Here is a 27,096-nt window from a genome sequence, read left to right as displayed (position 1 = left end):
TAATCAAGGTAAAGCCAAATACCAAAAATCAGCTCAATATCTACAAGCGTTTAGAAGAAAATTGCGGAAAACCCGTAAAAATTGAAAAGGCCGTAATTCCGTCAAAAATCAATAAAGCGGAACGAAATTCAAACTTGATCTGTAACTCATCAAAATGCACTCACATACCAAAAATCAGCTCAATATCTGCAAGCATTTAGGAAAAAAGTGCGGAAAACCAAGTGGGACAGACTGACAGACAGACAGAGGGACAGACAGACAGACGGACAGACAGACAGACAGACGGACGGACAGACTCAGAGGAAACCTATAGTCCCCTCCGGTTTCACCGGTAGGGGACTAAAAATGATATGTAAAAAAAAACCTTTTATAATATTACTTAAAAATTTCCTTGTTTCTGGTTGATAAATCAGCTGTACAATAAGCTGAAGGTAAATTTTTCATAAAGAAAGCCTATTAGTTATGAGTACAGCAGTCCACGGAGAGCATCAAATGACAGAGAAAAAATAAGGCAATACAATAATATGTAAAAGGAAAAAAAATGTATTATTTAGAGACTATTTAGAGACTGTTTATGGATTTCTGGTTGATAAATCAGCTGCACATTTAGCTGAATGTATGTTTGTTATGACTACAATAAAAGCCAAGGCTTACTGTCCGTTGTTGAGGAAATTACACATCTGAGAGAGAGAGAGAGAGAGAGAGAGAGAGAGAGAGAGAGAGAGAGAGTTTAAATGTTCATTTTTATATAAACACTCTTGATGTTGAAATCTTTTAGTTCTTTTAATATGCTTACTATAAAAGTATTATTCCTACATAAGGCATATAACATCTCAAATAATGCATCTAAGGAAAAAAAAATGAGTCAATATATTGCAACCAATCGTGCATACTTCTTTGTTTTAATAGATAAATTATACGAGAATTGTCCATAAAGTTCGAGGACAAATGCTCTAATATCTTAATAATGAACGCACGGGCAAACCTGTACGATAAAATTTTAATATAGACCATGATTGAGTAAATATATGAAAACTAAAACAATACACAACATTTTACGAACGTGTTATAGGTGTAAATATTTTTATTACATTTTCAATAGTGAAATACTGTGATTTATTCATTGAATAAAAGTGATATTCTCTCACAGTGTGAAAGGATACCAAAAATGATATTCTCTCACAGTGTGAAAGGATATCAAAGTAAGTAAAAAAATAATTTCTGGCCTGTCATAAGATAGAGATAGTAACTAAGCATCTTGATAGAGCTAAAACTGCAAATTTCTTCCTAAATATGTTCCTAAAATCCATGCTATGTAATGTTTTCAATCTGACACACAACTTCTAAGCTATGACGTCTCAACCGCTCAACTATGACGTCAGGCCTATGACACTGTGTTAAGAAAAGACCGAGGCAAAGGGAAAATCAAAGAAAATGTAATAAATTCAAAATTCAATGTTTTGTAGATGAATATGGAATTTATTTCACGAGTGGGACAGGATTTTTTTTTATATTTTCACTCGTGCTTCGCACTCGTGAAAATATCAAAAAATCCTGTCCCACTCGTGAAATAAATTCCATATTCATCTACAAAACATTGAATATCCTCTATTTATATGCAGGCCGCACGGCCCAATCTGACGTAACGCTAATTTCATGATAACGTCAAAAATATGGATTTTGAATTTTTAACATATGTTGGTGGATACACGCTACATTTTCTTTACTATGCCACACTGCCAAGTATGTGGAGTAATACTTATGTATAGACCATAATTGGTTCAATTTTCAAATTCAGATCAATACACCATAATTTACGAGCGTCATCAATATAAACTTTTCGTATGCACAGGCTGTACAGCCCCGTCAGACGTCGCGCTAGGTTTATTAGTGATTTTTCACTTCTTGTAGTGTCTGCAAAATTGTACACACCGTTGAAAAATCGTATATACCAATTTCAAATAAATGAACTAAATATATTCCAATAATTTCAATTTGTTTGAATAAATATTTGTTTCTTGCGTCGGTGCAACCATATTAAAACATAATTTTATTATTGACTCTGTTCCATTCTGATGGTCGACGTTGCTTTTTCTGTCAATTTTTGAACCCTATTTCTAATTAAATTGCTGTTTTTTCCTAATATTTTCACTATCTGTATAGTAAGCGATACTAAAGATATCGGAAAATGACGATACCTGCCTTATTTGAATCCCATTTAATTCTTTTTAAGCTTTAATTTGTTTTACAAAAAAAAAAAAAAAAAAAAAAAAAAAAAAAAAAAAAATCAATTTTACCAGAGAACTTTATGACAGTTTATAGCATTCTAACCCTGGCCCCAGGATCATGAAACAGACTCAGACTTAAGTCTAATTTTCAATCACCTGTAAATTTTTTTTATTAATTGTTGAATTAATCTCCAAATTTGCAGATAAGAAAACTTTTGCGATGCAATATAAGAAATTTTTATAGTTTGGTCTGCTTGACTTCTAAAACATTTTTGTACAGCATAAAGATTTTGACTTAACCTTCATGATGTTTCATGATCCCGGGACCTGGGCCATGCACACAAACTGCGAGCTTTATAGAACCCGATTTTAAAATAATGATAATAATGACAAAACAATCAAAACCAAACTATTTTGGCTTGGATTTTCATAACAAATATTGTGGTATACAATAAGTATATCTAGGACAATTATTTTGACAAAAATGTCATTGTCCACGAACGTTATGAACTACCCTCATATATGCGGATTTCTATGCATTGATTAAATCAATCAATGTACTCTATACTTCAGAGGCCAATCACCACGCACGTTTCAGGAAACATCAAATTAAAACATTATTTTCTCATAAAGAGAGCTTATTTATTATGTGTACAGCTATCCACGAGGGGCTATTCATAGAAGAAAGAAATCTATTTTTCAATTATTGTTATAACCGGTGGGAGTAGTCAAATTGGAGGAAAAATGAGCTTAAAATTTTCATTTAATTTCGAATAAAGTAATTTAAGGATACGAAGCTATAATATTATAAAACATGTTTCCTTTAACATTTTCCAATGGATTTCTTATGAATAATTCATCTCCAGAGGGACTTTAACACAGTGGCATACATTATAGATAAGGAATACTATCACAACAGAAGAAATCATTTTTTTTTTTAAAAATCTACATAAAATGCACTCATTTTGTTCAGAAGCTTCGAATAGATAGATACGATTCAATTTCAATTTCATCTATGGTTGCAGTGTGTACTTATTGAAAGATATTCTACATTATTAAAATTATACACGGTCAGTATAATCGACCCCCCCCCAACCCCCAACCCCCCCCAAAAAAACCAAAAAACAAAAAACCCAATGAGCTCTTGACTGACATATAATAGCATATAGAACAACTAAAAAAATCAGCAAGTAGACGTAGAATATGAATAGAATAAAACACAGAATTGCATTACAAAGACATTTAAATGGCGTTTAAAATAACTTAGGTAGCTATAGAAATTACACATTCATACACATAATACAAGATTTTCTCGGTGAAGCTATGTTACAACGCAAAATGTAATAAACTGGGATTATTACATTTTTTTAATTACATTTAGCGTCGAAATCAACGCAGAATGTAATAACGCAAAATGTAACAGGTTTTTTGATTATTACATTTTTGCGTTATTACATTTTGCGTCGAGACTAACACAGAATGCAACTCAAAATATAAGAAAATAAAAATGTAACAGTACAAAACATAATATATTTTGTTTTGTGTTCAACGCAAAACATCATAAGATTGATTTAAACATAGATTTTCTCAGTGAAGCTAGTTGTTCAACTGACCACAATCCTGGTAATTCCAGGAAGATATCAAGTACCTTGATATAGTCAAGGTTTGACACTAAAAATTTTGTGCCACTTTTAGTTCCCATAAATATATGATATTGCAAGCGGTGTTCTATTGTAAAGCGATCGCGCAAAAAATTAAAAAAAAACAATAAAAAGACCTAAAACTGTTGAAATAAGCCAAAAAAAAAAAAAAAAAAAAAAAAAAAAAAAGAATTCTGTGTAAAACATGAGGCCTAAAAAATCTCCTTTTTTTTTTTTTTTTTTTTTACATAAAGTTCTTTTATTTTGAAGATTATGAATATTCATGAGATTTTCGTCATTGGTATACTAGTATGTGTCGTAATTTCTGAACAGAAACAGCCGATCGTATAAAATGCCAATGAGTTAAAGGATATTTATCAGAAAAGCGCCGATTTAACATAATTCACTGGTTAATTAAATATTTTGATTGGTTTTAGTTATGAAATATGATAAAGTTGTGAAACAGGAAAGGGGACAACTGCACCGGTACGTTTACATTACATCGAAATAGCATGTGCTTTTCCTATATGGTAGTCAAATGTCAGCGTGACGATTTCGGTAAAATAGAAGTAAAATGCAAAAATAACCTTTTTTTTTTAAAAAAAAAAAATCATCCTCATTTTTTTGGTAATAAACTTCGTTAATGAGAATTTTCTGGGCTTTTATGATAGTTATGAACTGCAAAAACAGAATTTATTAGTTTCAAAAAAGGGATTATAGGAGGCTTAAAAAGGATCATTTCGTCTTGTTGAAGATACTTCCTACAGTAGAGACGGTGTAATATATGGTGTACCAATGGTGCACCATATACATTAAAAAATTCTGTACTTGAAGTTTTATTTTTCCAAAGCCAACCTTTTGCTGGAACAAATCGCGGAACAAACTTATTTCTGGGTATCTGATTTACTTGGCAATTTTATTTTTAGGGGGTTAGAACTGGTTAGTGAACATATGAGAGTGGAATGGCATAATTTTGCAACATGATAATGAGTAGACTGATGGACGAAGGAAATCTGTAAAAAATTGACGAGAGCAAATTCGGTAAGAGGAAGTATAGTTGATGTGGTCTGGATATTCCGTGGAATTGAGCGAGAAACCAAGATATATTTTTAAAGGTTTTGATAGATAGAAGTGCAGCACACTCATTTCTACTCAGAAATATGCCGAGCAAGAAACTACATTTTTTTCTGATTACTGGAAATCCCTTTCCTCGCTAGAAAAAGAAGAGTATTTCAACCTGGCGCTCAATCATTCCGTTAAATTCAAAAACAAAGGTACAGGTGCTTGTACAAATTTAATTGAATGGACATGGAAATGCAGTCAAAACACTACCAAAACAGGAACCCAAATGACAGCTTAGTTGTATATACTAGTAATCTCCGGAAACAATACCTTTAAACTGCTGCATGACGATAAATTTCTCAAATACTTGAACTTGATCAAGAGTTTTAAGCATGTAAGAGAAGACTCCTACTAAAACCCAATTTGACAAATTTAATAGCGGTTAAGATGTATTCGGTATTATCTTGTTCAAATTGATTTTTATTTCTGTGTCCGTAAGAATTGGGAACTAGTTCGAAAAACATTCTTTAAATAAGGCATTTTTGGATGTAAAAATTAAGTGAATGAATTGTATGTTAGACACGAACTTGAGATTGCAAGTCAAACAATCGTAGACTGATTTCGTTTCTCAGGGGAGGTTTGCACTTACTTATTAGAAAAGAATCGGAGAGAATAGCAGGAGAAATAAAAGTTGTGGAGATGGACACATCTCAAAACTTCTCAAACATCAAAAGCATCAAAACACATAACCTTTTCTGCGCTTTATACTTGTAACCATTCCCCGCGATCAATTAAAGCAGGCTTTTTGACATTATAGGCAACTGCTTCCTCATTTTAAAACGGAACTCGCATATTTTCATACGTTGTGATCGGTCATCTACAAAATTACTTGGTTAAAAATCAGTCTGATTCTACCGAGTACTCAGAAGTTGAAATTAAAAAGATTCTGGAGTTCCTCATTGAAAATATCCATGTACAGTAAGAAACGGTTATAGCGAACACGCTTATTATGAATTCACGCTTTCAGCGAAGTATACATTTGTGGTATCTCTCTACATGCAGAGAGCAAATATCTTCCTACCTGTATAAAGCTTTTTAAAGGTCATAGGTCATTACGTGACGTATTCACACGACGCAATAATACCTACATGAAATTAGCAATTTTTATCCAACGAGTTGTGTGTTTATTTTTATCCCCGAGCCTTGGCGAGTGGATAAAACACACAATGAGTTGGATAAAAGTCATATCTAACTACAAATCATGGGAGATTCTTTTTATCCCATGTTTAATACTTCACAACCAATGTTTTACACTGTTTTATATAGAACTCCACTTTATTTTACTTCATTACTCTAACACAAAAACCATTGTGACGTCACAACTGCACTTAACTGTGGGATATGAAGAAAACATCCAATGAGTCATATCCACAGGATAAAGGGGTAAATATGGGTAAAATTTTATGATTTATAATCTGTCTTAATTTCAATTTCACCATTTTTAATATTGTGTTCATTTTTCTTTTAAATTTGATCTTGTACTTTTTTGCTTCAATCATTGTAACGTTAAATTTCATTTAAAAAAACAAACTTTGTCTTTGCACTGACTAAACACGCATGAAAATGATTTGTAAGCTTCTTTCATCATGTCTTAATTAATACTACTTTTTGTTTGTACACACAGCGTAATATAAGATTCAATATGTAATCTTTATCACTAACCAGAGCACAAGTTCGATTATTCTTTGTCACATTGCATATTTTTTATATTGACAACGACTTCAGAACTTGGTTTTAAAAATTTAATTTCTAATTATGAATATGTATGAAACAAAATCGACATTTTAAAATAGTGAAATACGAATACGTATCAACTAGCCAATCAGATTTCAGCGCTAGATTGAATGTTTTATATTTATACTTGACACCGAAAGACCAATTTCCTAATTCTCACAGAAACGCAGTAGTTAGTGTTGCATGCACAAAGCAATATGAGCAATCTATGGTTTCTCTATGTTGTCTTTTTTATCGTGGCTAAAGCTACTTTTAGCACACGGAAATATACCTCAATCCTGGAATTTGATAATAAAAAATCAAATAAAGAGCTCATAGGGGAATACAACTCTGATTCGTTGATCGAGTGTGCTGCCAGGTGTCAAAAGTCGTGTAGATTCATCGGATACAACCCTCAGTTGAAGAAGTGTCGCCTACACAAGAAAATCATCACACCCGAAATGTCTAATGAGGCCGACTGGAGATATTATTCTCATCACTGTATGTAATATATTTACTTTTTTCTTTTACACAATTAATCACACCAAAAACTTAAATACAGGTCAATGGTTATATTGCACTTGTATCGGGTCTAAGAGAGTAATTAATATTTTTTCCCCCTGAAACATAATATTTTATTCTGAGTAATTTAAAAAATTACTTATTTCAAAAAAATTAAGCCGTATAAATGACAAAACTATGACGTCATATGCAAGGTCATATTTAACGAGAATGCAAAAGATAGTTTTTGCGGCATGAAAATTGTATTAAAGGGGCCTGGACACAGTTGCATTGCTGCTTTGTTTATACAGTTTAATTTTCTACTTTTATTCAAAAGTTGACTTCAGTTTAATGCAAGGAACTGACATGGATATTTTTAAAATTCAGTCACAACAAAATTCTTCTTTAGCCTATATTGTCAGACATCTGTGTTTTCAAACATAGGCACGTGCTCTGTTATTGTTAAAGTTAACGTTTTACCAGATGTGTTCAGTTTGTTGCCTCTGCTCACATCACTGAACACGAACCGACAATACTGGTGTATTGGTTTTGTTTTTCATATTTGTACTCTGAATATTCTGGATTTTTCATTAATACACAACAAATTTCCCATTCAAAAAAAAAATAATAATAATACATTTTTCTTAGTTAAGGATGCGTGTCAAACTATGTCAAAATTGGTAGTTTTAATAAGTTTCAGATTAAAGTTTTAGTCACGCTTTTATAATATATTGGTCTGAAATGCTGAAGCAACATGTAAGTCATGATATTATAACCACAATTTAGATAATCTTTACTTCCGATCTGTGTCCCTTTGAATCCTTGTTCGTATTTTTTTTTCATGTAAGGTGTTGCTATGTTTTAGCCGCACGATTGGAAGATTAAGAATTTTTCATGTGGGCAAATAAAAATTTGTGTAGATTCCAACACCGATTTCCTCCGTTCGCACACATAGTCATTAGAGCTAGCTACAAGAGTGGCGCTTACTGCCGCCTATATATAAGCATTCATATTTATGCCCCGAAATGAATATGGCCGGGACATAAAATATTTGTCGTGTCCGTCTTCCGTTCTTCTGTCTTTCCATCTGTCCCTCCGTCACACTTTGCATTAAACTCAGTTTCAAAGAGAGATATATTAACCAAAATTGATACACTGATACATATTAGTGAGAATTCTTAATCTACGGCAAAGTCTTTTTCACCTTGACCTTCCCCGTGATCTTGACCCCAACATCCATAATTTGTGTTTAGCTCAGTTTCAAACTATTGGAGATATTTTTACCAAACTTTTAAGCTAATTAACCTGTTAAATTTCGTCATAATGTTTTGACCTTCACATTCCCTATGACGTTGACGTCATTATTCCTTATTTTGCATTTAACTTAGTTTCAAAGAAACGGTTTATGATATTTACATCAAATAAACTTCATAGAAAGATACAAATTCATAGAGCTATTGAAATGTGTTATTATTTTTTGACCTTGACCCCCCTATGACCCTGACCTCACTATTTTCTGTTTTGTCTTCCGCTTAGTTTCAAAGCAATTATTGAAGATATTTTATCAAAACTTAAACTGATACATGTTAGTGGGAGCTACTGAACTGTGTATTAATTCTCTGACCTTGACCTTCCCTACGGCCTTGACGCCACTATTCCTCATTTTTCAATTATGTTTCAGAGAAACTGATGAGAGCTATTCAACTGTCAAAATTTTCTGACCTTAACCTTCCACATTACCTTTACCTCATTATCAATTATTTTGCATTTAGCACAATAAAAAAGAAACTGTTTATAATATTTTCATCAAACTTCATATATTACCAAGTGGTGAGAACTTTTAAACTGTGTCATAATTTTCTGTGCTTTATCTTAACTTCACTTTTCTCATATTTTAACCAAACTGTTTACAATTCATGCACTTTAAGAACAATTTAACTTTGTCATATTTTTGACATTCCTAATGACTTTGGTTTTTCCTTTATTGAACTTAATTTACTTTTAATGATTTTTTTTCAAACTTTACATACTAAGCTTATATCTGTGACAGCAATTCAACTGTGTCATTATTTATATACTTTGACTCTTCCAGTGGCCTTGACCTCACTATTCCTGTATTTTGCAACTTAAGTTTGGTATGAAATATGAAGATAACGAACATTAATCAATCTCAAAGGTCCATGTGAACAATACAGATAGGGGGTAAAGAAAACACGCACCTCTAAAAACTAAAAGAGGTTGAATCAGGTGCCAAAATATAATAATCATTCCTACTTTCGTCATATTTTACTATGAAGGGTGGTACATCTGTTTTCATGTTGCAATAGAAATAAAACTTTGGTGGGGATTTCCTGTCCTATGGACATCTCTTTTTTTTCTTTTCTTTTTTTTTTTAGCTATCCCTATTGATTGTAAGGACCTTTGTGAAGATGGTTACACCAATTCAGAAGTTTACGAAATTTATCCGTATGGGTCAGTCTCACTTGCGGTCAGAGTTTACTGTGACATGGAGACAATGGACGGAGGATGGACGGTATGTAGTTCATTTTAAAGATTCTCAATCGGCTTATGACATGTAAATTGGAATTCGTAATTTTGTTAATGGATGGATTTTTAAGAGATAGGGAGCAGACCTTTTCTGAGAATTTAACTCACACTATTCATACAGATTCTTGTCAAAGTAACCATTAAAATATATCGTTTCAAGACAATCCAAAAACGAATAAATGGAAACCTGAGCTTTGACAGAAATTGGACAGAGTATAAAAATGGTTTTGGTGCTCCGGAACAAAATGTTTGGATTGGTAAGTTTAGATATCATTCAAATCTGATCTTTGATTCATTCTCATATTTGAAAAATATCCTTTGTACAGGCATCTTAATTTTGGACGAAAAAGAGACTATAAGTAATATGTGTTCGATGATATTCATTTCCTATATATATATATATATATATATATATATATATATATATATATATATATATATATATATATATATATATATATATATATATATATATATATATATATAAAGAAAAAGATTGCATTGTAAAGTATCTATCAATTGATTTCGAACATACCTTATCACAGGAAATGATGTCATTCATCAGTTAACAAAGGGAAAGAACCCATCCCTCTATGTTTCCATAACACTGGTGAATGGTAGCAGACTGTATGAGTTGTACGATCAATTTTCCGTGTCCAATGAAGCGGACAATTATAAACTCTTTCTGGCTGGGAATGCCACGGGAAGCTTAGGTACGTAAAGGTAAAAAGTGTATACTACCAGAGAGAGAGAGAGAGAGAGAGAGAGAGAGAGAGAGAGATGCTGACAAATATATCATTGCACTGCTAATAGTCTGTTAAATATTTATGAATATAAGCATTGTTGAACTTGTAAATTCATAACCTATGACTACAGAATGCCCTGAGGTAACTGTTAAATTAGATAGGAAATATTACACAGATAATTTTATTTGTCTTCTTTCATAAATTAATCTTCTAGTATTAATAAAAATATAAATGGACCTGGGGTATTATTCGGAAGGAGGGGGGGGGGGGTCCACAAGCACCATATTTTTTATGTCATATTTGATAATCATCTTCAAGTGATCTACTTCTTATTTTCGACAACACGAATAAATTGATGTAAATTAATAAAAAATAAATAAAAGCTGTGAGACCTCCCTCAATGAGGTAATGTAATAACTAATAAATAAATGTATAATAGCTAATGTGATAAGAAGTTATGTAAAATGTGTTGTTTTTTTTTTTATTCTGTAGGTGACAGTTTGTTAAACACTAGGCGTCCTTATCAGTTTGCTCTGTCTGGAATGTCTTTTAGTACTTTTGACAATGACAACGATAAGAACGGTAACTGGAAAGGTGGTAATTGTCCTGTAATTCATAAAGGAGCCTGGTGGTTTAAGTACTGTCACGACGCCTTCCTAAATGGTCCGTGGTCTTCTATTGACTGGGTCAAACCCTGGTATCCTACTGTCGAGAATGGGACAGACGTTATGGGGACGATTATGATGATCAAACGTCACTAGATACGTCATTTATTGATCAAACGTTACTGGGTATTTTATTTATTGATCAAAAGTTACTAGATACATAGAGGATATTCAATGTTTTGTAGATGAATATGGAATTTATTTCACGAGTGGGACAGGATTTTTTGATATTTTCACGAGTGCGAAGCACGAGTGAAAATATCAAAAATCCTGTCTCACATGTGAAATAAATTCCATATTCATCTACAAAATATTGAATTTTCTGTTTATTACATTTTCTTAGATTTTCCCTTTGCCTCTGTCTTTTCATGACACAATATTTACATTTGCTGATGTCTTTCCTTATATAACAATACTAATTAAATGACTTTCAATTTTCAATGACATGCAGTTGGTCATATGATCAGACTTTCTTGTGTATGGAAAGCAAACTGCACGAGCCATTTGGAAAGTTCCGATTGTGACGTCACATGACGTCGTCGGTATTTTATGTTGCATTTCCATAACAAAGTCTAAATAGTGCATATTTTTCCCTGTAACACGAATAAAAGTAAAAAATAAATATATAAAATATCATTTTTAGAGTTTCATTGGGATATGACATGAAGTCAGTACGTGATCAAATCTACTATAACGCCCTTCGGGAGTTCTAGAATTTGCTGGTCTAAATAAAAACATTTTATATAGTTACTTGAATTACTTAGATTAGAGGATACCGTTTTCTTCCAGCACGCTGGAAAAGAAAAATACACAGCCAAATGTAAGGATACGTCTAATCTTCTGTTGTTTTACGTCCCTTGCGAGAATTCACTAATATAAGAAGTACAAAAAACCTAATCTGAAGAGAAGAGAAACATTAAAAATTCTTTTATCTTATTTTTCTGCACAGAATATCGGATAGATATTCACGACGTCAAGCATGACGTCGCGATATTTTATGACGCCGTTCTTAAAAATGTTACATTTTGCAATATAAAAGCAATTATCCACATTAAATAACGCGAAAACTAACCCGAAGACATATTAATTTTATCACATTGATTTATTTCAAATCAATTCTTTGTTAAAATACCTAAGAGGAAACAATTTTGTCTGAACCATTTAAAAGTTACTGATATATTTTTAAACAAAATCTTGCCTCAAAAAGAGCCGAAAACGACGTTTTTCTTATATAATTCAATAGAATACCGTCAAAAATGTTACGAAAACAATGGCATGTTGGAGATTTAATTACACAAAAACTGTGCAGACGAATTTTATAAAATTTTCAGAGAATGTAAAACGATGGTATAGGATTCATATAACTAATTTTCATGGTATGTTTTCGGACACTTTTAAATGGCCTGCAAACCGCGACCTACTTTAAGTGTCAGAGGCTGTGAGGTCATAGTTGAGCGGCAGAGACGTCATAGCTAAGCGATTGCGAGACTGAAAAAACGTAAACATGGATTTTTAACATGTTTGGAAAAACTTTGGCAGTGTAGCTATTAGTCTCTGTCAGGATTGTTCATTAACTCTATCTTTTAACAGGCCAGGGATTTTTTAAAAAACACTCTTCATGAAGGGAAGGAAAATCGTAAGTTTAGCCGCACTTCTGATATTCACTGTGTCAAAATATGAATATCACTTTTATTCAGTAGATAAATTACAGTATTTCACTGTGGAAAATGTGATAAAAATTATTCATTCTTCTGTTTTTTTCATTATTTACCTTTTCATGATTTCATAAAAAAAAAAAATAGATTAGATTTATTTTCTATGTTTAGGGTCTCTTATTTTGATATAATATGCACTTTCAAAGGAATAGAAGGTTTATATTCCTTGCTCTTTTTTGTAATATATAATTTATTTGTTTTTTTACCTTACAGTCTAAGATTCGTCAAGAGAAGCCACGAGTTTGATTCCAGGGAATTTTTAAATAAACATCACGCTCGTGAAATTATTATGATCATAGAGACATTTTTCCATTCTTGCTTATCATTGTATTATATATTTTGTTTTTCTGAATCTGAAGTTTTTAATAAATTGGGAATACTTGCAAACAATAATAGTGTTAAGGTTTTTGCGATTGAAACACTTTCTTACAGTTATAAGTTATTATTTTTCGTTCTATTTAGAAATAAGCTTGTGAGACATAATACATGTTATAAATAAATTGGGAAACACGAAATGTTTTCTTCTTATTATTAAATAAAATTTTAGCGGAAACCTTGGATGATAATTATCGTGAAGATTGATATTCTATAAAACATTAATAGAACATTCATATGTCCTATGGTTATCATTATTCTGTAGAGTGCAATAAGTCACAGATATTGCTTCTTGAGGAAAATCGTAACTTTTAGTAAATCACTGAAAACACCTGGAAAGGTCATCAGATGATAAAATTTTGTACAAAATTAGACCGCTTCACCTCAATTCAAGTGTTTGTAAGACAAATCTTATTGTTCATCTGTTATATTCTGGGTTATATCTTCACATTTAGGGGCGTGTCTTTGACGCCTTTGTAATAAATTTAAGGGCGTGTCTTTGAAGCCTATGTAATAAATGTAGGGTTGTTCATGCAGTATTTCAAGGGTATTAGCAAATACGTAGAGGATAGTCAATGTTTTGTAGTTGGATATGGAATTAATTTCACGAGTGGGACAGGATTTTTTTGATATTTTCACGAGTGCGAAGCACGAGATAAAGACCAGTGATTGATCTATGCTGACGGACGTGTTTCATACTAATGTTAGGTCATAACATTTTTTAACATTTATTTCCCGATCATGACGAGCACACGGCGGGTGTGACCGGTCGGCAGGGGATGCTCACTAATCCATCACTTTCAAAGTACTTATGTTTAGAATCGGAGTGATTTTTAACATAGTAATTTTGTTGATGACCAATCACCGATGGACATCTAGCTGACAGTTTGCTTGATATTAACTCTTAGCCCTCAACCAAAACTTATCACTTTTGGCCCTGGTTTATACCACAGGGGTGGAGCTAACTTGGTCATATCTTCTTTGCTTCTTAACTTCAATGAGACAAGCTGTATGAATATGACAACAATATGATGTGCATATTTTATCTAATATTAAACTTGTCAAGTGACAAACAGCTGATGTATAAGTGACGTCGCTTTGGTCGAATTCAGCAGATACCCGATATACATGTATACATATGCAAATAACAGATTTCCCTCTATCAAATGCTGAACGGGTCATGAAATAGTTGTCCCACAGGTTTCCTCGTTGTGCTGCATCTCCGTTACATTTGAGGAAAAGTTTTCAGTCCCGCATTGTGTTCCATTGTGTTTGTAGTTCCTCAATGCAGTAAGATGTATGATTTCTATGGGTCTTCATTGTGTTTTGGTTGTTTATCTGTATTTTTGAATAATCTTTGACATTTCCTGTTCAATAGTTTGTCAGAGTGCATGTAAATATTGTTAATATACTCCTGAGTTCTCTTTGCATTTTCAGTAGATGAAATATGAAGATAACGAACAGTAATCAAAATAAAAAGTCCTTTGGAACAATACAGATCTGTAGGAGAGCAAACACGGACCTCTAAAAACATCAGTGTTGGGATCAGGTGCCATGGAGAAATAAGCATCCCCTGTCTACCGATCACATCCGCCATATGCTTATTGTCGTGATCGGGCAAACGGAAAAATCAGTAGACAATTTCTGTGTGAAAATTATTGCCTAACAATTGGTATGAAAACGTCAGTCAACATTAGACTTAACGATAGGTTGTATTTGCTAACATGATCATTGTATCGACCATATAATTTGCGAAATATTGACATTAAACGGGTCAATCAATATCCTTCTATCATCAACTAACTAGTAGTTTCAAAAGCTTGCCTCATTTTAGAACTTGCTGTTACCTAGAGCACACTCTTTCGTATCGAATCAACTGGGAGACATTAACGCCACATGCAGGTGATAATGATATATTACTAAATAAATAAGGGACGATAGAAAAGTTGAAGTCATTTATATTATTCATTATAGCTATGCAAGAAAGATCACTCTGCATAGTCATTTGGGATGTTGTCCAGTTTATATCGAGTATCTGTTGTTCTTTTTTGTTCTCATTGATGAGTCCATATTTTAGAGAAACTCCCAAGAGCTAAATGATCTCTCACCAGTAAGACCCTGTAAGTGAAAGGAGCCACAAATTTATTTATTTTAATTCAAAACAAATAAATAGGATAAGAACACAGTGAGGGAAACACATATAATCAGCTACTGCCTTTCTTTTGGTTGAAATGGAGGTGAAATTGTCACATTTGGCTTGATTTAAAAATTATAAATGTTTTGGCCATGTTTATTGGAAAACGTATCCAGAACAGTGCCAGCCGGAATGTTGTCAGCTTTTAGTAAAATATCTGATCTTGCTCCTATTCTTGCATTGAAATCACCGCATATAATATTTTGGTCTGTTTCAGTATGGATGTACATTTATCGATGAGCAAAAATGATTCTAAATCCCTTCTACAAGTTGATCTTTTTAGGGGTAGGTAGCATGAGAATACAACAAAGTTTCTTCACTATTTGGGATGATAAACGGGAGTTCGGGAATACCTTCGTATGACTTGTCAATAATGTAAATTCTGTACATATCCATAATTCTATTATTCACCAAGATTCCTACACCTCTAGGTGACTTTGGTGTTGGACAATGTTTTTCTCCTCTGTTAAAGCCAATCCATGAGTATCCATTCATTTCTTTGTTGTCATTGGATCCAAAATGAGTTTTACTCAAGTATATGTGTCAAACTTCTTTATGCATGCGCATATGTGTTGCAATGAATATATAACATCAAATATCTGGTAGTGTATCAGCCCTGAGATGGTTTTGGACTCCAGATTTGTATAGTTCCAAAGGGCTGTATCGCCCTAAGGGCTAGATCACTCCATTTCGCTCTGTTTCTAAGAAGAGTATCGCTCTCAAATTTCGAACCAATATTTCTTTTTAATTGTGTAATTAAAGAGTAAAATTTGTAATTAAATGCTAAAGGTACTCTGTACTCAAAAGTAACATCTGTGTTATTAAAATAACTTAATTGTGCTAAACTATTGAGAAAACTGTTTCTAAAAAGTTCGTAAATGATGTTAATGTGATATAAGAAAGTCAGATCTTGTTTAATTAGATAGTTCGAAAGGAAAAGATGCTTTATTGTTTATTTGTTTTGAATCTAAATAATTCCCAAAATGTTCTTATGCCATAACAAAATAAGTATTGTAATGTAAAAATGAGCTAAAAATGAGTTACTATAAATATATGGCCAATGATAACAGGTACACTAGCTGGTTGGGCTGACCCAGTTTTCCAAACACAGTAAACTGAAAGTAGTGCTCTCAAAGGTTGTGACATTCAGATCTTTATAGCAAAATGTAAAACGTTTCAAAAATATATGTAATTCTCTTTTTAATTTTCGAAAACTTTATCATCATCACTGCAAAGAATTCATCTTCGTCAACCATCATCTTGAATGGCGTCCTTCTTCACGAAGATCAATTTTTTTGCAACTAAAGCATAAATCCCTTTTTGTTGTGTTAGAAAAAAAAGATAGCTTTGCATTTTTTGTTTTATAGCTTTGCATATTTTGTTTTATTTTATCTAGGGATGTCAACGAATATTCGAGTACTCGACTATCGTTCGATCATACCGACTATCGACTAAAAAATTTTTATTCGGTTATTCGTTAAAAATTTGCTACTTAAGAGTAATTTTAAATTCAAGGTAATAAACTTGGATCCGCCCAATTCATTTATCAACAGATCAATGTTTTCGTATGTAAAACTCAGGGTAAGGCTTAACTGTGCATAGAAAATTATTTGTATGTCAAATTATGTTCGGCAAAACATGCCTCCGAAATCTACATTTAAAAAATGTCAGGATGTAAAAACAGTTAAATGTACGTTATGACGGTTATGTGAAACTAAACTTGTATTCTGCAGTGGAACATGAAATATGATGTATCATATGCCGAATCCGTCAAACATACTGAAGTCTTCAACTGAAACTTTCCAGAAATTTCCCGCATAAATGCCTAAGTGAGGAGCCGGAAAAAAAAATTGATATCACAAACATGATTATCAAGGATTGTCTACCTCTTTTTTGTTGTAAATGGAGAGGGTGTTCAAGAATTGATTGGTTTAAAATTTGAAGATTCAAATTAATCATAAAGTTTCAACCTTCAATTCAATAAGACCTGAATTAATGCAACTATTAATAAACAATAATTAAACAGCTGTTACATAAATTTAAATACATGTAGTTATGAGCGCAATTAAATGGTTTTCTTTCTGATATTAATATCATGCACGCAGTCATTTTAGGATTGTTTTGATTGTTTGCGCAAATTCTTATAATTAAAATTTATCGCCATCTCTCTCTGTTTTTATAAGAGGTACGCTTTCATTATTTACCAGTCATTGTTCACTGACACGTCACGTACAAATGGCTTCAATTAACGGGTACATGTACTAGCATTATGAAAAGAAAGGGCAGCGTTAGATATCCTGCATTTAGATAAAATGTGCAGTAGATATCATATTTGAAATCAAATACGTTGAATACATATATTTATTACTACGTAAATATTTACGATTCAGAAATCCGTTGTATAATGGTGATAGCGTAGATTAAATATTGTACAAGTAGTCTGTAAAAGACAAATAGTAAAAAAAAAATGACAAGAACAAGATGTGTTTGTGAAACACTGATGCCCCCGTATGGCAGCTTATGTCGAAGGTTAAAGTTTCTCAAATGCAAGTCAAAATCCAGGCCAAAAGATAAAAAATGTTGATATCCAAAGAAATTTGAAAGACCTAGATACAACTGTTCAAAAGTTATGGTGATGGTTAAAGTTTTTTAAATAAAAGTCAAACGTCAAGGTCAAGGTCAAAGTGGTTGGTATCCAAAGGAAGATCTTGTCACAAGGATTACATATGTGAAGTATGAAAGCCCTAGCACCAACCATTCAAAAGTTATGGCCAAGGTTAAAGTTTTTCAAAAGTAGGTCAAACTCCTAGGTCAAGGTCAAAGGGACAAAGTGGTTGGTATTTAAAGGAAGGTCTTGTCACAAGGATTACATATGTGAAGTATGAAAGCCCTAGCTCCAACCATTCAAAAGTTATGGCCAAGGTTAAAGTTTTACAAAAGTAGGTCAAACTCCTAGGTCAAGGTCAAAAGGTCAAAGTCGTTGGTATTTAAAGGAAGGTCTTGTCACAAGGATTAGATATGTGAAGTATGAAAGCCCTAGCTCCAACCATTCAAAAGTTATGGCCAAGGTTAAAGTTTTTCAAAAGTAGGTCAAACTCCTAGTCAAGGTCAAAAGGGTCAAAGTGGTTGATATCCAGAGGAAGGTCTTGTCACAAGGAATACACATGTGAAGTTTGAAACCCCAAGCTCCAACTGTTCAGAAGTTATGGCCAAGGTTAAAGTCTCATAAAATTTTGCAAAAGTGGGTCAAACTCCAAGGTCAAAAGGTCAAATATGATGGTACCCAAAGAAAGGTCTTGTCACAAGGAATATACATGTGAAATATGAAAGTCATAGCTCCAACCAATCAAAAGTTATGGGCAAGGTTACAGTTGACAACAGACAGACAGACAAACGGACAAACAGACAAACAAACAGACAAACAGATAAACAGACAAACAGACAGACAGGACAAAAACAATATACTCCCGGGATCTTTCGATCCGGGGGCATAAAAATTTATTTAAATTTCAACGAATATTCGACTATCGTTCGACTAAAGCCTCCGACTATTCGACTAAGCTGTCCGAATAAAATTGACATCCCTAATTTTATCAGATTGTCATTGGTTTTAGATACATGGTGCTGTATTGAACTTATCTCTAGTATCCACCCTCGGATGTATCGACCCACGCCTTCTCTCTCTAGAGCAGTGGACAGGCATTCATCTACACCCACTTCTCTTAGGAAACCTGATGTTTTTATTCTGGAAAACGTGTAAATGTCGAACCGTAGACAACCTCATTTTCAACTGACATTTCGACTCAAATATGCCTGAATTTACGAGACAGGCATGTTATTTCTATTACATGTATTTTAACATAACTACACACATTTGGCACAAGGAAACCACCACCCACTCATTGTTAATCCTATTTCACAAGTTCTCAATACCGGATTTAAGATAATGTTCATCTACCACAGCTTATTAGAAAAAAAATATGAAAATTTTAAGTCGGGGATTTTGGAGAAATTGGTTAACACGCATTTAGTTCTTTAAAAGCAATTTGTGACATTTTCATTTAGCATATTATTCTGAGTTATTATTATTATTGTTACTTTAGTATTTTGAAAAAAAATAAACGTTAAATGAGTTTTAAAACATGCTAATCACTTCTGTTATAAAATACTAAAAATCTTTTCTTTTATTCTTAAAGCTATATATGGCGTATCTCAGCTAAAAATTAAAAATACGAGATTGAGTGTAGATAAACATGATATATGTTATTTCCGTTCAAATTAAAATTTTCACAGATTTTGAACTTGAATAACATGGTCTCATGTTTCCATATTTATATTGACTCTAAACTGTCTGTGATTTAAATGCTGAGTCGGTAAATAAATCGGTTATTGTTTTAAATTTCTAATATCTTTGAAACGTGATTGATTTAAATTGTGTATTTTACAGGAAAGTCCTATCTTAATATAAAGTAATAAAACAAATAGTAAGATCTTTTTAATCTTAGTTAGTCTAAACTTCTTTAAAAAAATGCGCCATATATGAATTTAAACGTATTAAATCTACCTTTTTCCGAGAAACGAGCAAGAGGATTTAAACGAAGATTAAAAGAATTTGCAAGAATGTTGAAGAAATACTGCCGCGTAAAATGAAATAGAATTGACAATTTCTCTCCTTTTCATGGTTATTTTGTAAAAATATTTCCAGTTTTAATCAAAATATATATTTTTTTTCTTCTTTCAAGTCGCATGCTCATATTTGAAACCGGAATTGGGAACTCGTGAAAATGAATTAACAACGAGTAAGTGTTAGTTTTCTTTTGACTGTTGTATTTATGTTTAAGCTGTAGCAATATCATGTCTAATTAAAGGCATATTTGAGTCGACATGTAATTTAAAGCGTAGACCGTAACCGATTCCAAAATTACATTATTTTTAGAATCAAAACAAGATGGTTTGCGAAGAGAAGTTGATATAGGCGAATGCCTGTCCATTTTTCTAAAGAGAATAACCGGCGACACGTGCAGTGTAATATTCTGTATGTCGCTAATGGAACATGGGTGCCGTTATAATTACAAATGTTAGTTGAATATAGACTACACTTATCATTTATCGTATCTAGAGTTTAAGAAAAATAGACATGTTTACTATTATTTTGATATATCCTTACAAAATAATATACAATATCTATGTACTAGTCTAAATAAAGAAAAATTATCATAAATTGTGAATGGAGATAACAAACACCCTTTGATAGAAAAATACACACAAAGGTATATCTTTATTTAAAAGTAAGATCATCATCAAACATAGCAAATATATCTTATTGTCGAAACATTCATGTACAGCTTAGAAAATTTTCAGTACATAGAGGTTAACTAGACACATATAAATTCTTTTTAAATACGTTGATTATCAAGCTAAAATATCTAATCTAATAAATTAAACGTGGTATATATAACAAAATTGTGTCGAATCTCTGGTATAAGCAATGTATTTATCTTAATTTAAAACTATAAATTTGTCATTGATGATTGGAAAAGAATATCTCTACTCATAAAACATTTGAACTTTCCGAGACAATTCCAGTTGATAGTGATGACATCAGAACTTCATCATATGTATTTAAACATTTTCTGTGTGTTTATTTCCAGATCTTCCTGTCCCTCGATGCTTTCTTCTGTAGTTTTGTTTTCAACTTCGCCATCATCATCATCCATGGTGTGTGAGATAACATAGTTGTTTATTCTAGTCGACTCTTTCTTGACTTGCTAAATTGAAAAGAAAGATTTACTCCAAAAACGCCACGTTTGTTTGAGAAGGAAATCTAATCAACAAAAGGAGCATATGAATCAATAGGCCCCTAGGCCACAACACCTCAGTCATCTAAGCCCCGAGGTTCACTATCAAAAGATTTTCTCCACTTTTTCGCATGAATAATTGGGATCCTATCTAAACTCTAAGGTTTCTCTGTATCCAGACAACATGAATAATTGGGACCCTATCTAAACTCAAAGGTTTCTCTGTATCCAGACAACATGAATAATTGGGACCCTATCTAAACTCTAAGGTTTCTCTGTATCCAGACAACATGGATAATTGGGACCCTATCTAAACTCTAAGGTTTCTCTGTATCCAGACAACATGAGGATGCTTCTATAACATATGATTAACATTTGCATATGATATAGCAAAATGACTTTTTATTTAACAGTAGAATCTTTTATCTGCTAAAGAGTTTCATGATCTCGAGGTAATGCTATCTCTGGTCATCAGCTAAACGTCACAATGTCTATGACCGTACCAAGCCCTATTTTAAAATATGTTAGGAAAAAAATAGAAAGCACATTGACAAATTAAGCATAAGAACCCACTTCGACATTTTGTCGATGGAAACATTTAAAATAATGCGTATTTCAAAGAAAGCATTAGCTTTATTGTCCAATATTCTGCACAATTTCTGTGTTATATGATATTAAATTTATTACCCTTTGATATGTCTGGAAAAGTCGTCGAAGAATGTGAACAACTGCGTGTGTATCGATGTTCTGTCTTGCTTCACCATAACGAATTTCGTCTGTCATTGTTTACCAAAAACATATATTAGTAACAAGGTATCTATCTATTCTTCTTAAGCAAAATTCATTTCCAAATGTAGATTTTTTTTTTGGTTTTATTATACCGTTGAATTTACTAAAAAAAAGAAAAGAAAATATTTACCATTCTTTGTCTCTTTGCTTCGAGAAACGGCTGTCGAAATTAAACTAATGATATCCTTTACAGAGGCAAGAGTATAATCGCTGATACCGAACACATGTCCAGCACGTTTGTTCCTATTCTTCACGATGTCTATTGTCTCGTTCAGAATTGCAGCAAATATGTTTAGCAACAGAAAAATGACGGAAACCCCATAGGTGAAATAAAAGAAGAGAGCAAAAACCGGTGAGGCGTTCATTAAGATTACAACATTATTTTTCCCAATAAGTGTGTTCGCTAAACTTCCAAAAACGGTGGCCATGTTCCTGAAGCTGTTAACAAACTTCCCGAAACGCAGGTATATCATAGAAGCAAACGCACACAGTGTGATGCCAAAGACAATAAAAAAACCCAGTAAAGGACGTGCAGAGTTAGATATCACTCTCCAGAAAACCGAAAGTCTCTTGCTGTACTCAAACGCCCTAGAAATTCTTAGGAAGGCTATAAAAGAAATTACACCTAATACGACCTGGATTGCACTGTTCAGTACAACTATTTGGTAGTAATTAATAAAATTGTTTTCTCCTGTATATTGTTGATCATAAAACATCTTCTCGGTCTTGTCAGATATGTTTTTGCGGATAATGAAGAGGACAATGGAGCAAGCACTGGTAAGGGCAAATAATACGTCCACCCAGAACCAGACTCTTTGGATCACATTTCTGCAGTCTGTTATCAACTGATTCACAATATCAACAAACAGAAAAATAAAGTATACAACAAAAAGGACAAAAGAGGCTTGCAATGAAGTACGACATTCCTGAAATTTCAGCGATCTCGTAAATGGCCGCAAATGAATACACGGCATTGCAAATCCTTGTTCCAGAAATTCCAGCACAAGCACTGCGTTAATAAACGTATTTATATTTGGGTTATAGAGTGTAAACTCGGTCATAACAGCTCTTGTGTGTCTGTCAATCCAATTATTATCTTTGGCATTTTGAACTTGTCGTTCCGATTGGGCCCGTTCCTCGTCCAAGAGAAAAAAGTACCCACCCCCACTGTACGTGTTATATACAGCAGACACAGGTGTTCCAAAAATAGCACTAGAATCAATGTATGACCACGCCTGAGGGATGAAACCAGAATCTGAACAATCGGGCCGCCGTTGCTGCCATTTTGGACAGTATGTCCCCTTATCCTCTCCAGTCAACTCATATGAGTCGATGCATGGATAGATAGTGGATACCAAGGTGCTCTTACATTTTCCTAAACAAACAATATCTTATACTGTATATGTGTGTCTTAAATTCTATTGGTATTTTTAGTACATCTTTAAAACTTATTTATGTTTCATATACATTATTCATATCTATTCAAGTATTAAATAGATCCTTAAAAAGATTTCCCACAATAACACGAGTTAGTTTGATAAGACAATTTTTTCCTGTATACGACATAATTTAAATGGATATTTAGAGTTTCTTAAAATGTATTGCTCGTTTTACTAAGAACCTTTCGGGAAAATTGACTCATTATATGACAAATAAAAGTATAGAGGTTTGCTCCAAATGTGCTTATTGGGGAGTAATTACTTATCTGATTAATGAGAACATTTGTACAAAAAAAGAAAGGTTGAAGAAAATTCCATAATTTCGAATCCATAATTCCAAATTCAATTTCAAGATCAAGAGGTGAAAATTGTTGGTATCCAACGAAAGGTCTTGTTACGTGGAAAACACACTGAAATATATATATAATATCTTCAATTTGTTATGGAAAAAGCACTGGAAGAACACAGGGCCTTATAAAATCATTTCACGTTTTACAACCTAACACATGCGAGCATGGAATTATATGAATGTACTTACGTTCTGGCATTCGAACCTGCCTTATGCGAGCAGGACCAACTCTCAAGTTTGCCAAATCGCCAAACATTTGTTCTCCTAAAATATCCAGTTTTTCTCCGTTGTATGTTCTTAAAGGGTAACATGTAGGGATAAACGTAGTCGTCATCCATTTATAGAAATCATCAGTATTATTCACCTTCATAAATAAAAATATTAATTAAATATAAATACGAATTAGAATTAGTTGATGAAAACATGAGTTTTTGACAAAGAATCGACTGACCTAAGTCGATAAAATATAGGTAGCAACTGTTCCTTCGCCAATCGTTCGGTACTTTGAAGTGAAAGTTGCGGGTCATTCGGATGAGACCTTAAAAACCGAGGCCCCGTGTCACGGTAGGTGTTGGCACGATAAAGAACCCCCACTGCTCAATGGCCCTGAATGCCGAGTAAAGGTCTAAATTTGAAGCCCCTCACCGGTATATGGTGACGTCTCTATGAGTGAAAATTCTCGAACGGGACGTAAAACAACATACAATACAATACAATCAAAAGATCATTTTCTTTAATTTTTCACAGAAACCTAACAGAATAGAGAAATAAAATACCAACATTGCATATACGCCCCTCCCTTGAAATTATTGACATCAATATGAAATTTTCCCATATTTACTTCCCTTTCACATCAATCTCGCTGATGGAAAATTGCAAAAGAAAACAAACCGCTGAAAATCCAAACTGGCCATATCCATCGCTTACGAGATAGTTTCTTATATTGTTTTGAAGGTAATAGGCATTGACATCAAACTCGATGAACCCTATTGCCAAAACACTTCCAGCTAATACCAATGAAATCATCAGGTTTTGGAAACTTTTTTTTGCTGAAGCAACCTCTTTGTGTCTTTTACGCATAAAAACAACTTTCGAATCACTGAGTGGCCGAGTTTTATGAAACACTGATCCAACAAGTTCTAAAAAAGTATGTAAAGAGCAACTTTGAAAAGAACGATTGAGAAATATTTCTCATTTTATCTAAAATTTAAATTAAAAGGATATGTAACTGCAAAAATCTTATAACTCTTTCATATTAAAAAAGTAACATTGTAAATATATGTTTGGTGAATTAGTTGTAGAGCTAAAAAGTCAGTTCTAATAAACACCACGCTTATTTTCATCTTTAGTCATGTTTTTGGATAAATGCAATAACATTCCACTTAAAGACATTAATACCGAAAGTATAAAAAATTAGCATTATTTAATATTAGTTTGTAACACTTTGGAATAAGAGTCATCCTTTAAAATGTTAGCTCTTACCAACATAATGTTTAGATTTCTTGCTTGAATGGAAGGCACAGTATTTCTTCAAAAGTTTGATATCAAATTCAATACTTCTATTGGTGGCAGGGTTTTTTAAGATAAATGAAAATATAGCAGCGATAAAAAGCATCTGTAAGAAAACGAAATTAATGTGATAAGATAACAATCTGTATATTGCATAAAGGCTGATACCAATTTAAGATATTTAATAAGTATTAATATGATGAACAACGAGTAGGCATGTCACGTTTACCTTTAAAGGATCAATACAAAATGGAGACGCAAAAAATGAAAACATAAACGATGAAAGCCATTCTTGCGATTTTGCTTTACCCCACTGCATACTGTACAAAACCAACACAAAAGCTGAAGAAGCAATTGCTGATACTATAATCGCACATGCAAGATGACGCATCCAGTGTGGTAGACGTTTTCGTCTTGGTCGGATAAGTTGGGCGCCGTGTTCTTCTTTTGTTTCAGTAGCCTTGTCTCTGGTGTGTTGGAAAATCAGTGTCACTAAAATGATTGGCAGAGTTGTGATGGCGGTGGATTTTAGTGATGTAAAAAATGTAGTTAGCGAAAATGAGATGATTCCAATTTTCAGTATCTCCTCTTCTTCCTCCGTACCCGATGCTTCGTAAAACATGGCATTCGCAAGCATTGCCAAAAAGAGAAATGCTAGTATACATGACAAACGTTGTACGCGAGTGAACGAACTGAGCTCAGGGCGGATGACTGTAGAGAACCACAAACTATTTTCAGTGATATTATGAAATAGTTGATCTGAAAACAAAACTTTAGTGTCATGCACATCAGTAGCGCTAGCCAAATAATCGGAACGTCCGCTGACCTTGTCCAGTGCTAACCAGGTATTGCACAGAAAAACATACCTATCCAGTGAAAAAAAAATTGTCATGAAGGTGACAGATTATGAATTATCGCAACGATTTGGATATTTATATGTTAAAAAGCCGTTTCCTTACCTTTCTCTAGTCTTTAAATCATCTAAAGTAACACTCCTCAAATACCAACTTTGTTCCCAGCCAATCGCCGAGAAATCGTGCCAAATCCACAAATTTATCAATCTTCCCAGATATTTTGGTGTAGACATTATAAATCGACGGATACTACCGGTTGCAAAACCCTAAGAGAAAAAAAGTTTCCTACTAAATTGCTAGGTCTTTTGAACATTTAAGTTTTTAAAGTTCATTTCTCCTTTCCGGTTCACTTTTGCTTTTTTTAAAAGCAAAATGCAAAAAAAAAAGGAACAGTGTTTTAGCATTCTATATATCAAATGAGGCCACTCAATTAATTCTTCAGATACTGGAATGGAATTGACTTTATGCATTTAACCTGCTAGTATTAAAGTGATATGCACAACTACTACATTATTTATAACAAATAATAGCAAGACATTAAAAATAGGAAAATTTTATGCATGCTGTTCCAAAATAAATTTAGGTCATTTGTAGAAATGCTATAATTGATGGATGTTTTTCTGTTATTCTTGGTATGCTAACTATCATGACTTGGGATAATTAAAAATTGTTAATTGGTTTGCATTATGATTAATAACTAATTAAAAAAAAATTAAATCATTAATTTAAAACTAGCTTTGATAAAAAAAAAGTGTCACCATAAATCAAAGGTTTTGCTATTAATTGATCTTTAGCTCTCTTTTCCAATTTTCTTTCCCAGGGAGTTACAGTTTTGCTGCTAATAAGAACAACACCCACTAATATTATTTACAAGCGATTAGAACATGCTATTTCCCCCCATTCTATCTTTAG

General features: G+C 32.9%; 1 protein-coding gene across 1 annotated transcript; it reads right to left on the bottom strand.

The window, feature by feature from the left end:
- Positions 1 to 20,899: 20,899 nt before the first annotated feature.
- On the bottom strand, positions 20,900 to 25,485 carry LOC133194198 (polycystin-2-like). Its single transcript, XM_061330212.1, has 6 exons — positions 25,304 to 25,485; positions 24,713 to 24,960; positions 24,011 to 24,185; positions 22,164 to 23,408; positions 21,932 to 22,020; positions 20,900 to 21,214 (listed from the first exon to the last, which is right to left on the bottom strand). Exons 1-6 carry the CDS (start codon positions 25,434 to 25,436, stop codon positions 21,059 to 21,061), a joined length of 2,046 nt encoding a protein of 681 aa, XP_061186196.1. The 5' UTR covers positions 25,437 to 25,485; the 3' UTR covers positions 20,900 to 21,058.
- Between the last annotated feature and the right edge of the window lie 1,611 nt (positions 25,486 to 27,096).

Source organism: Saccostrea echinata, unplaced genomic scaffold (genome assembly GCF_033153115.1).
Source record: "Saccostrea echinata isolate AGI-Se365-2 ecotype Australia unplaced genomic scaffold, CSIRO_AGI_Sech_v1 ptg000028l, whole genome shotgun sequence".
Taxonomy (NCBI): domain Eukaryota; kingdom Metazoa; phylum Mollusca; class Bivalvia; order Ostreida; family Ostreidae; genus Saccostrea; species Saccostrea echinata.
The sequence above is the reverse complement of the archived record's forward strand: the minus strand, read 5'-3'. Positions and strand labels throughout refer to the sequence as shown.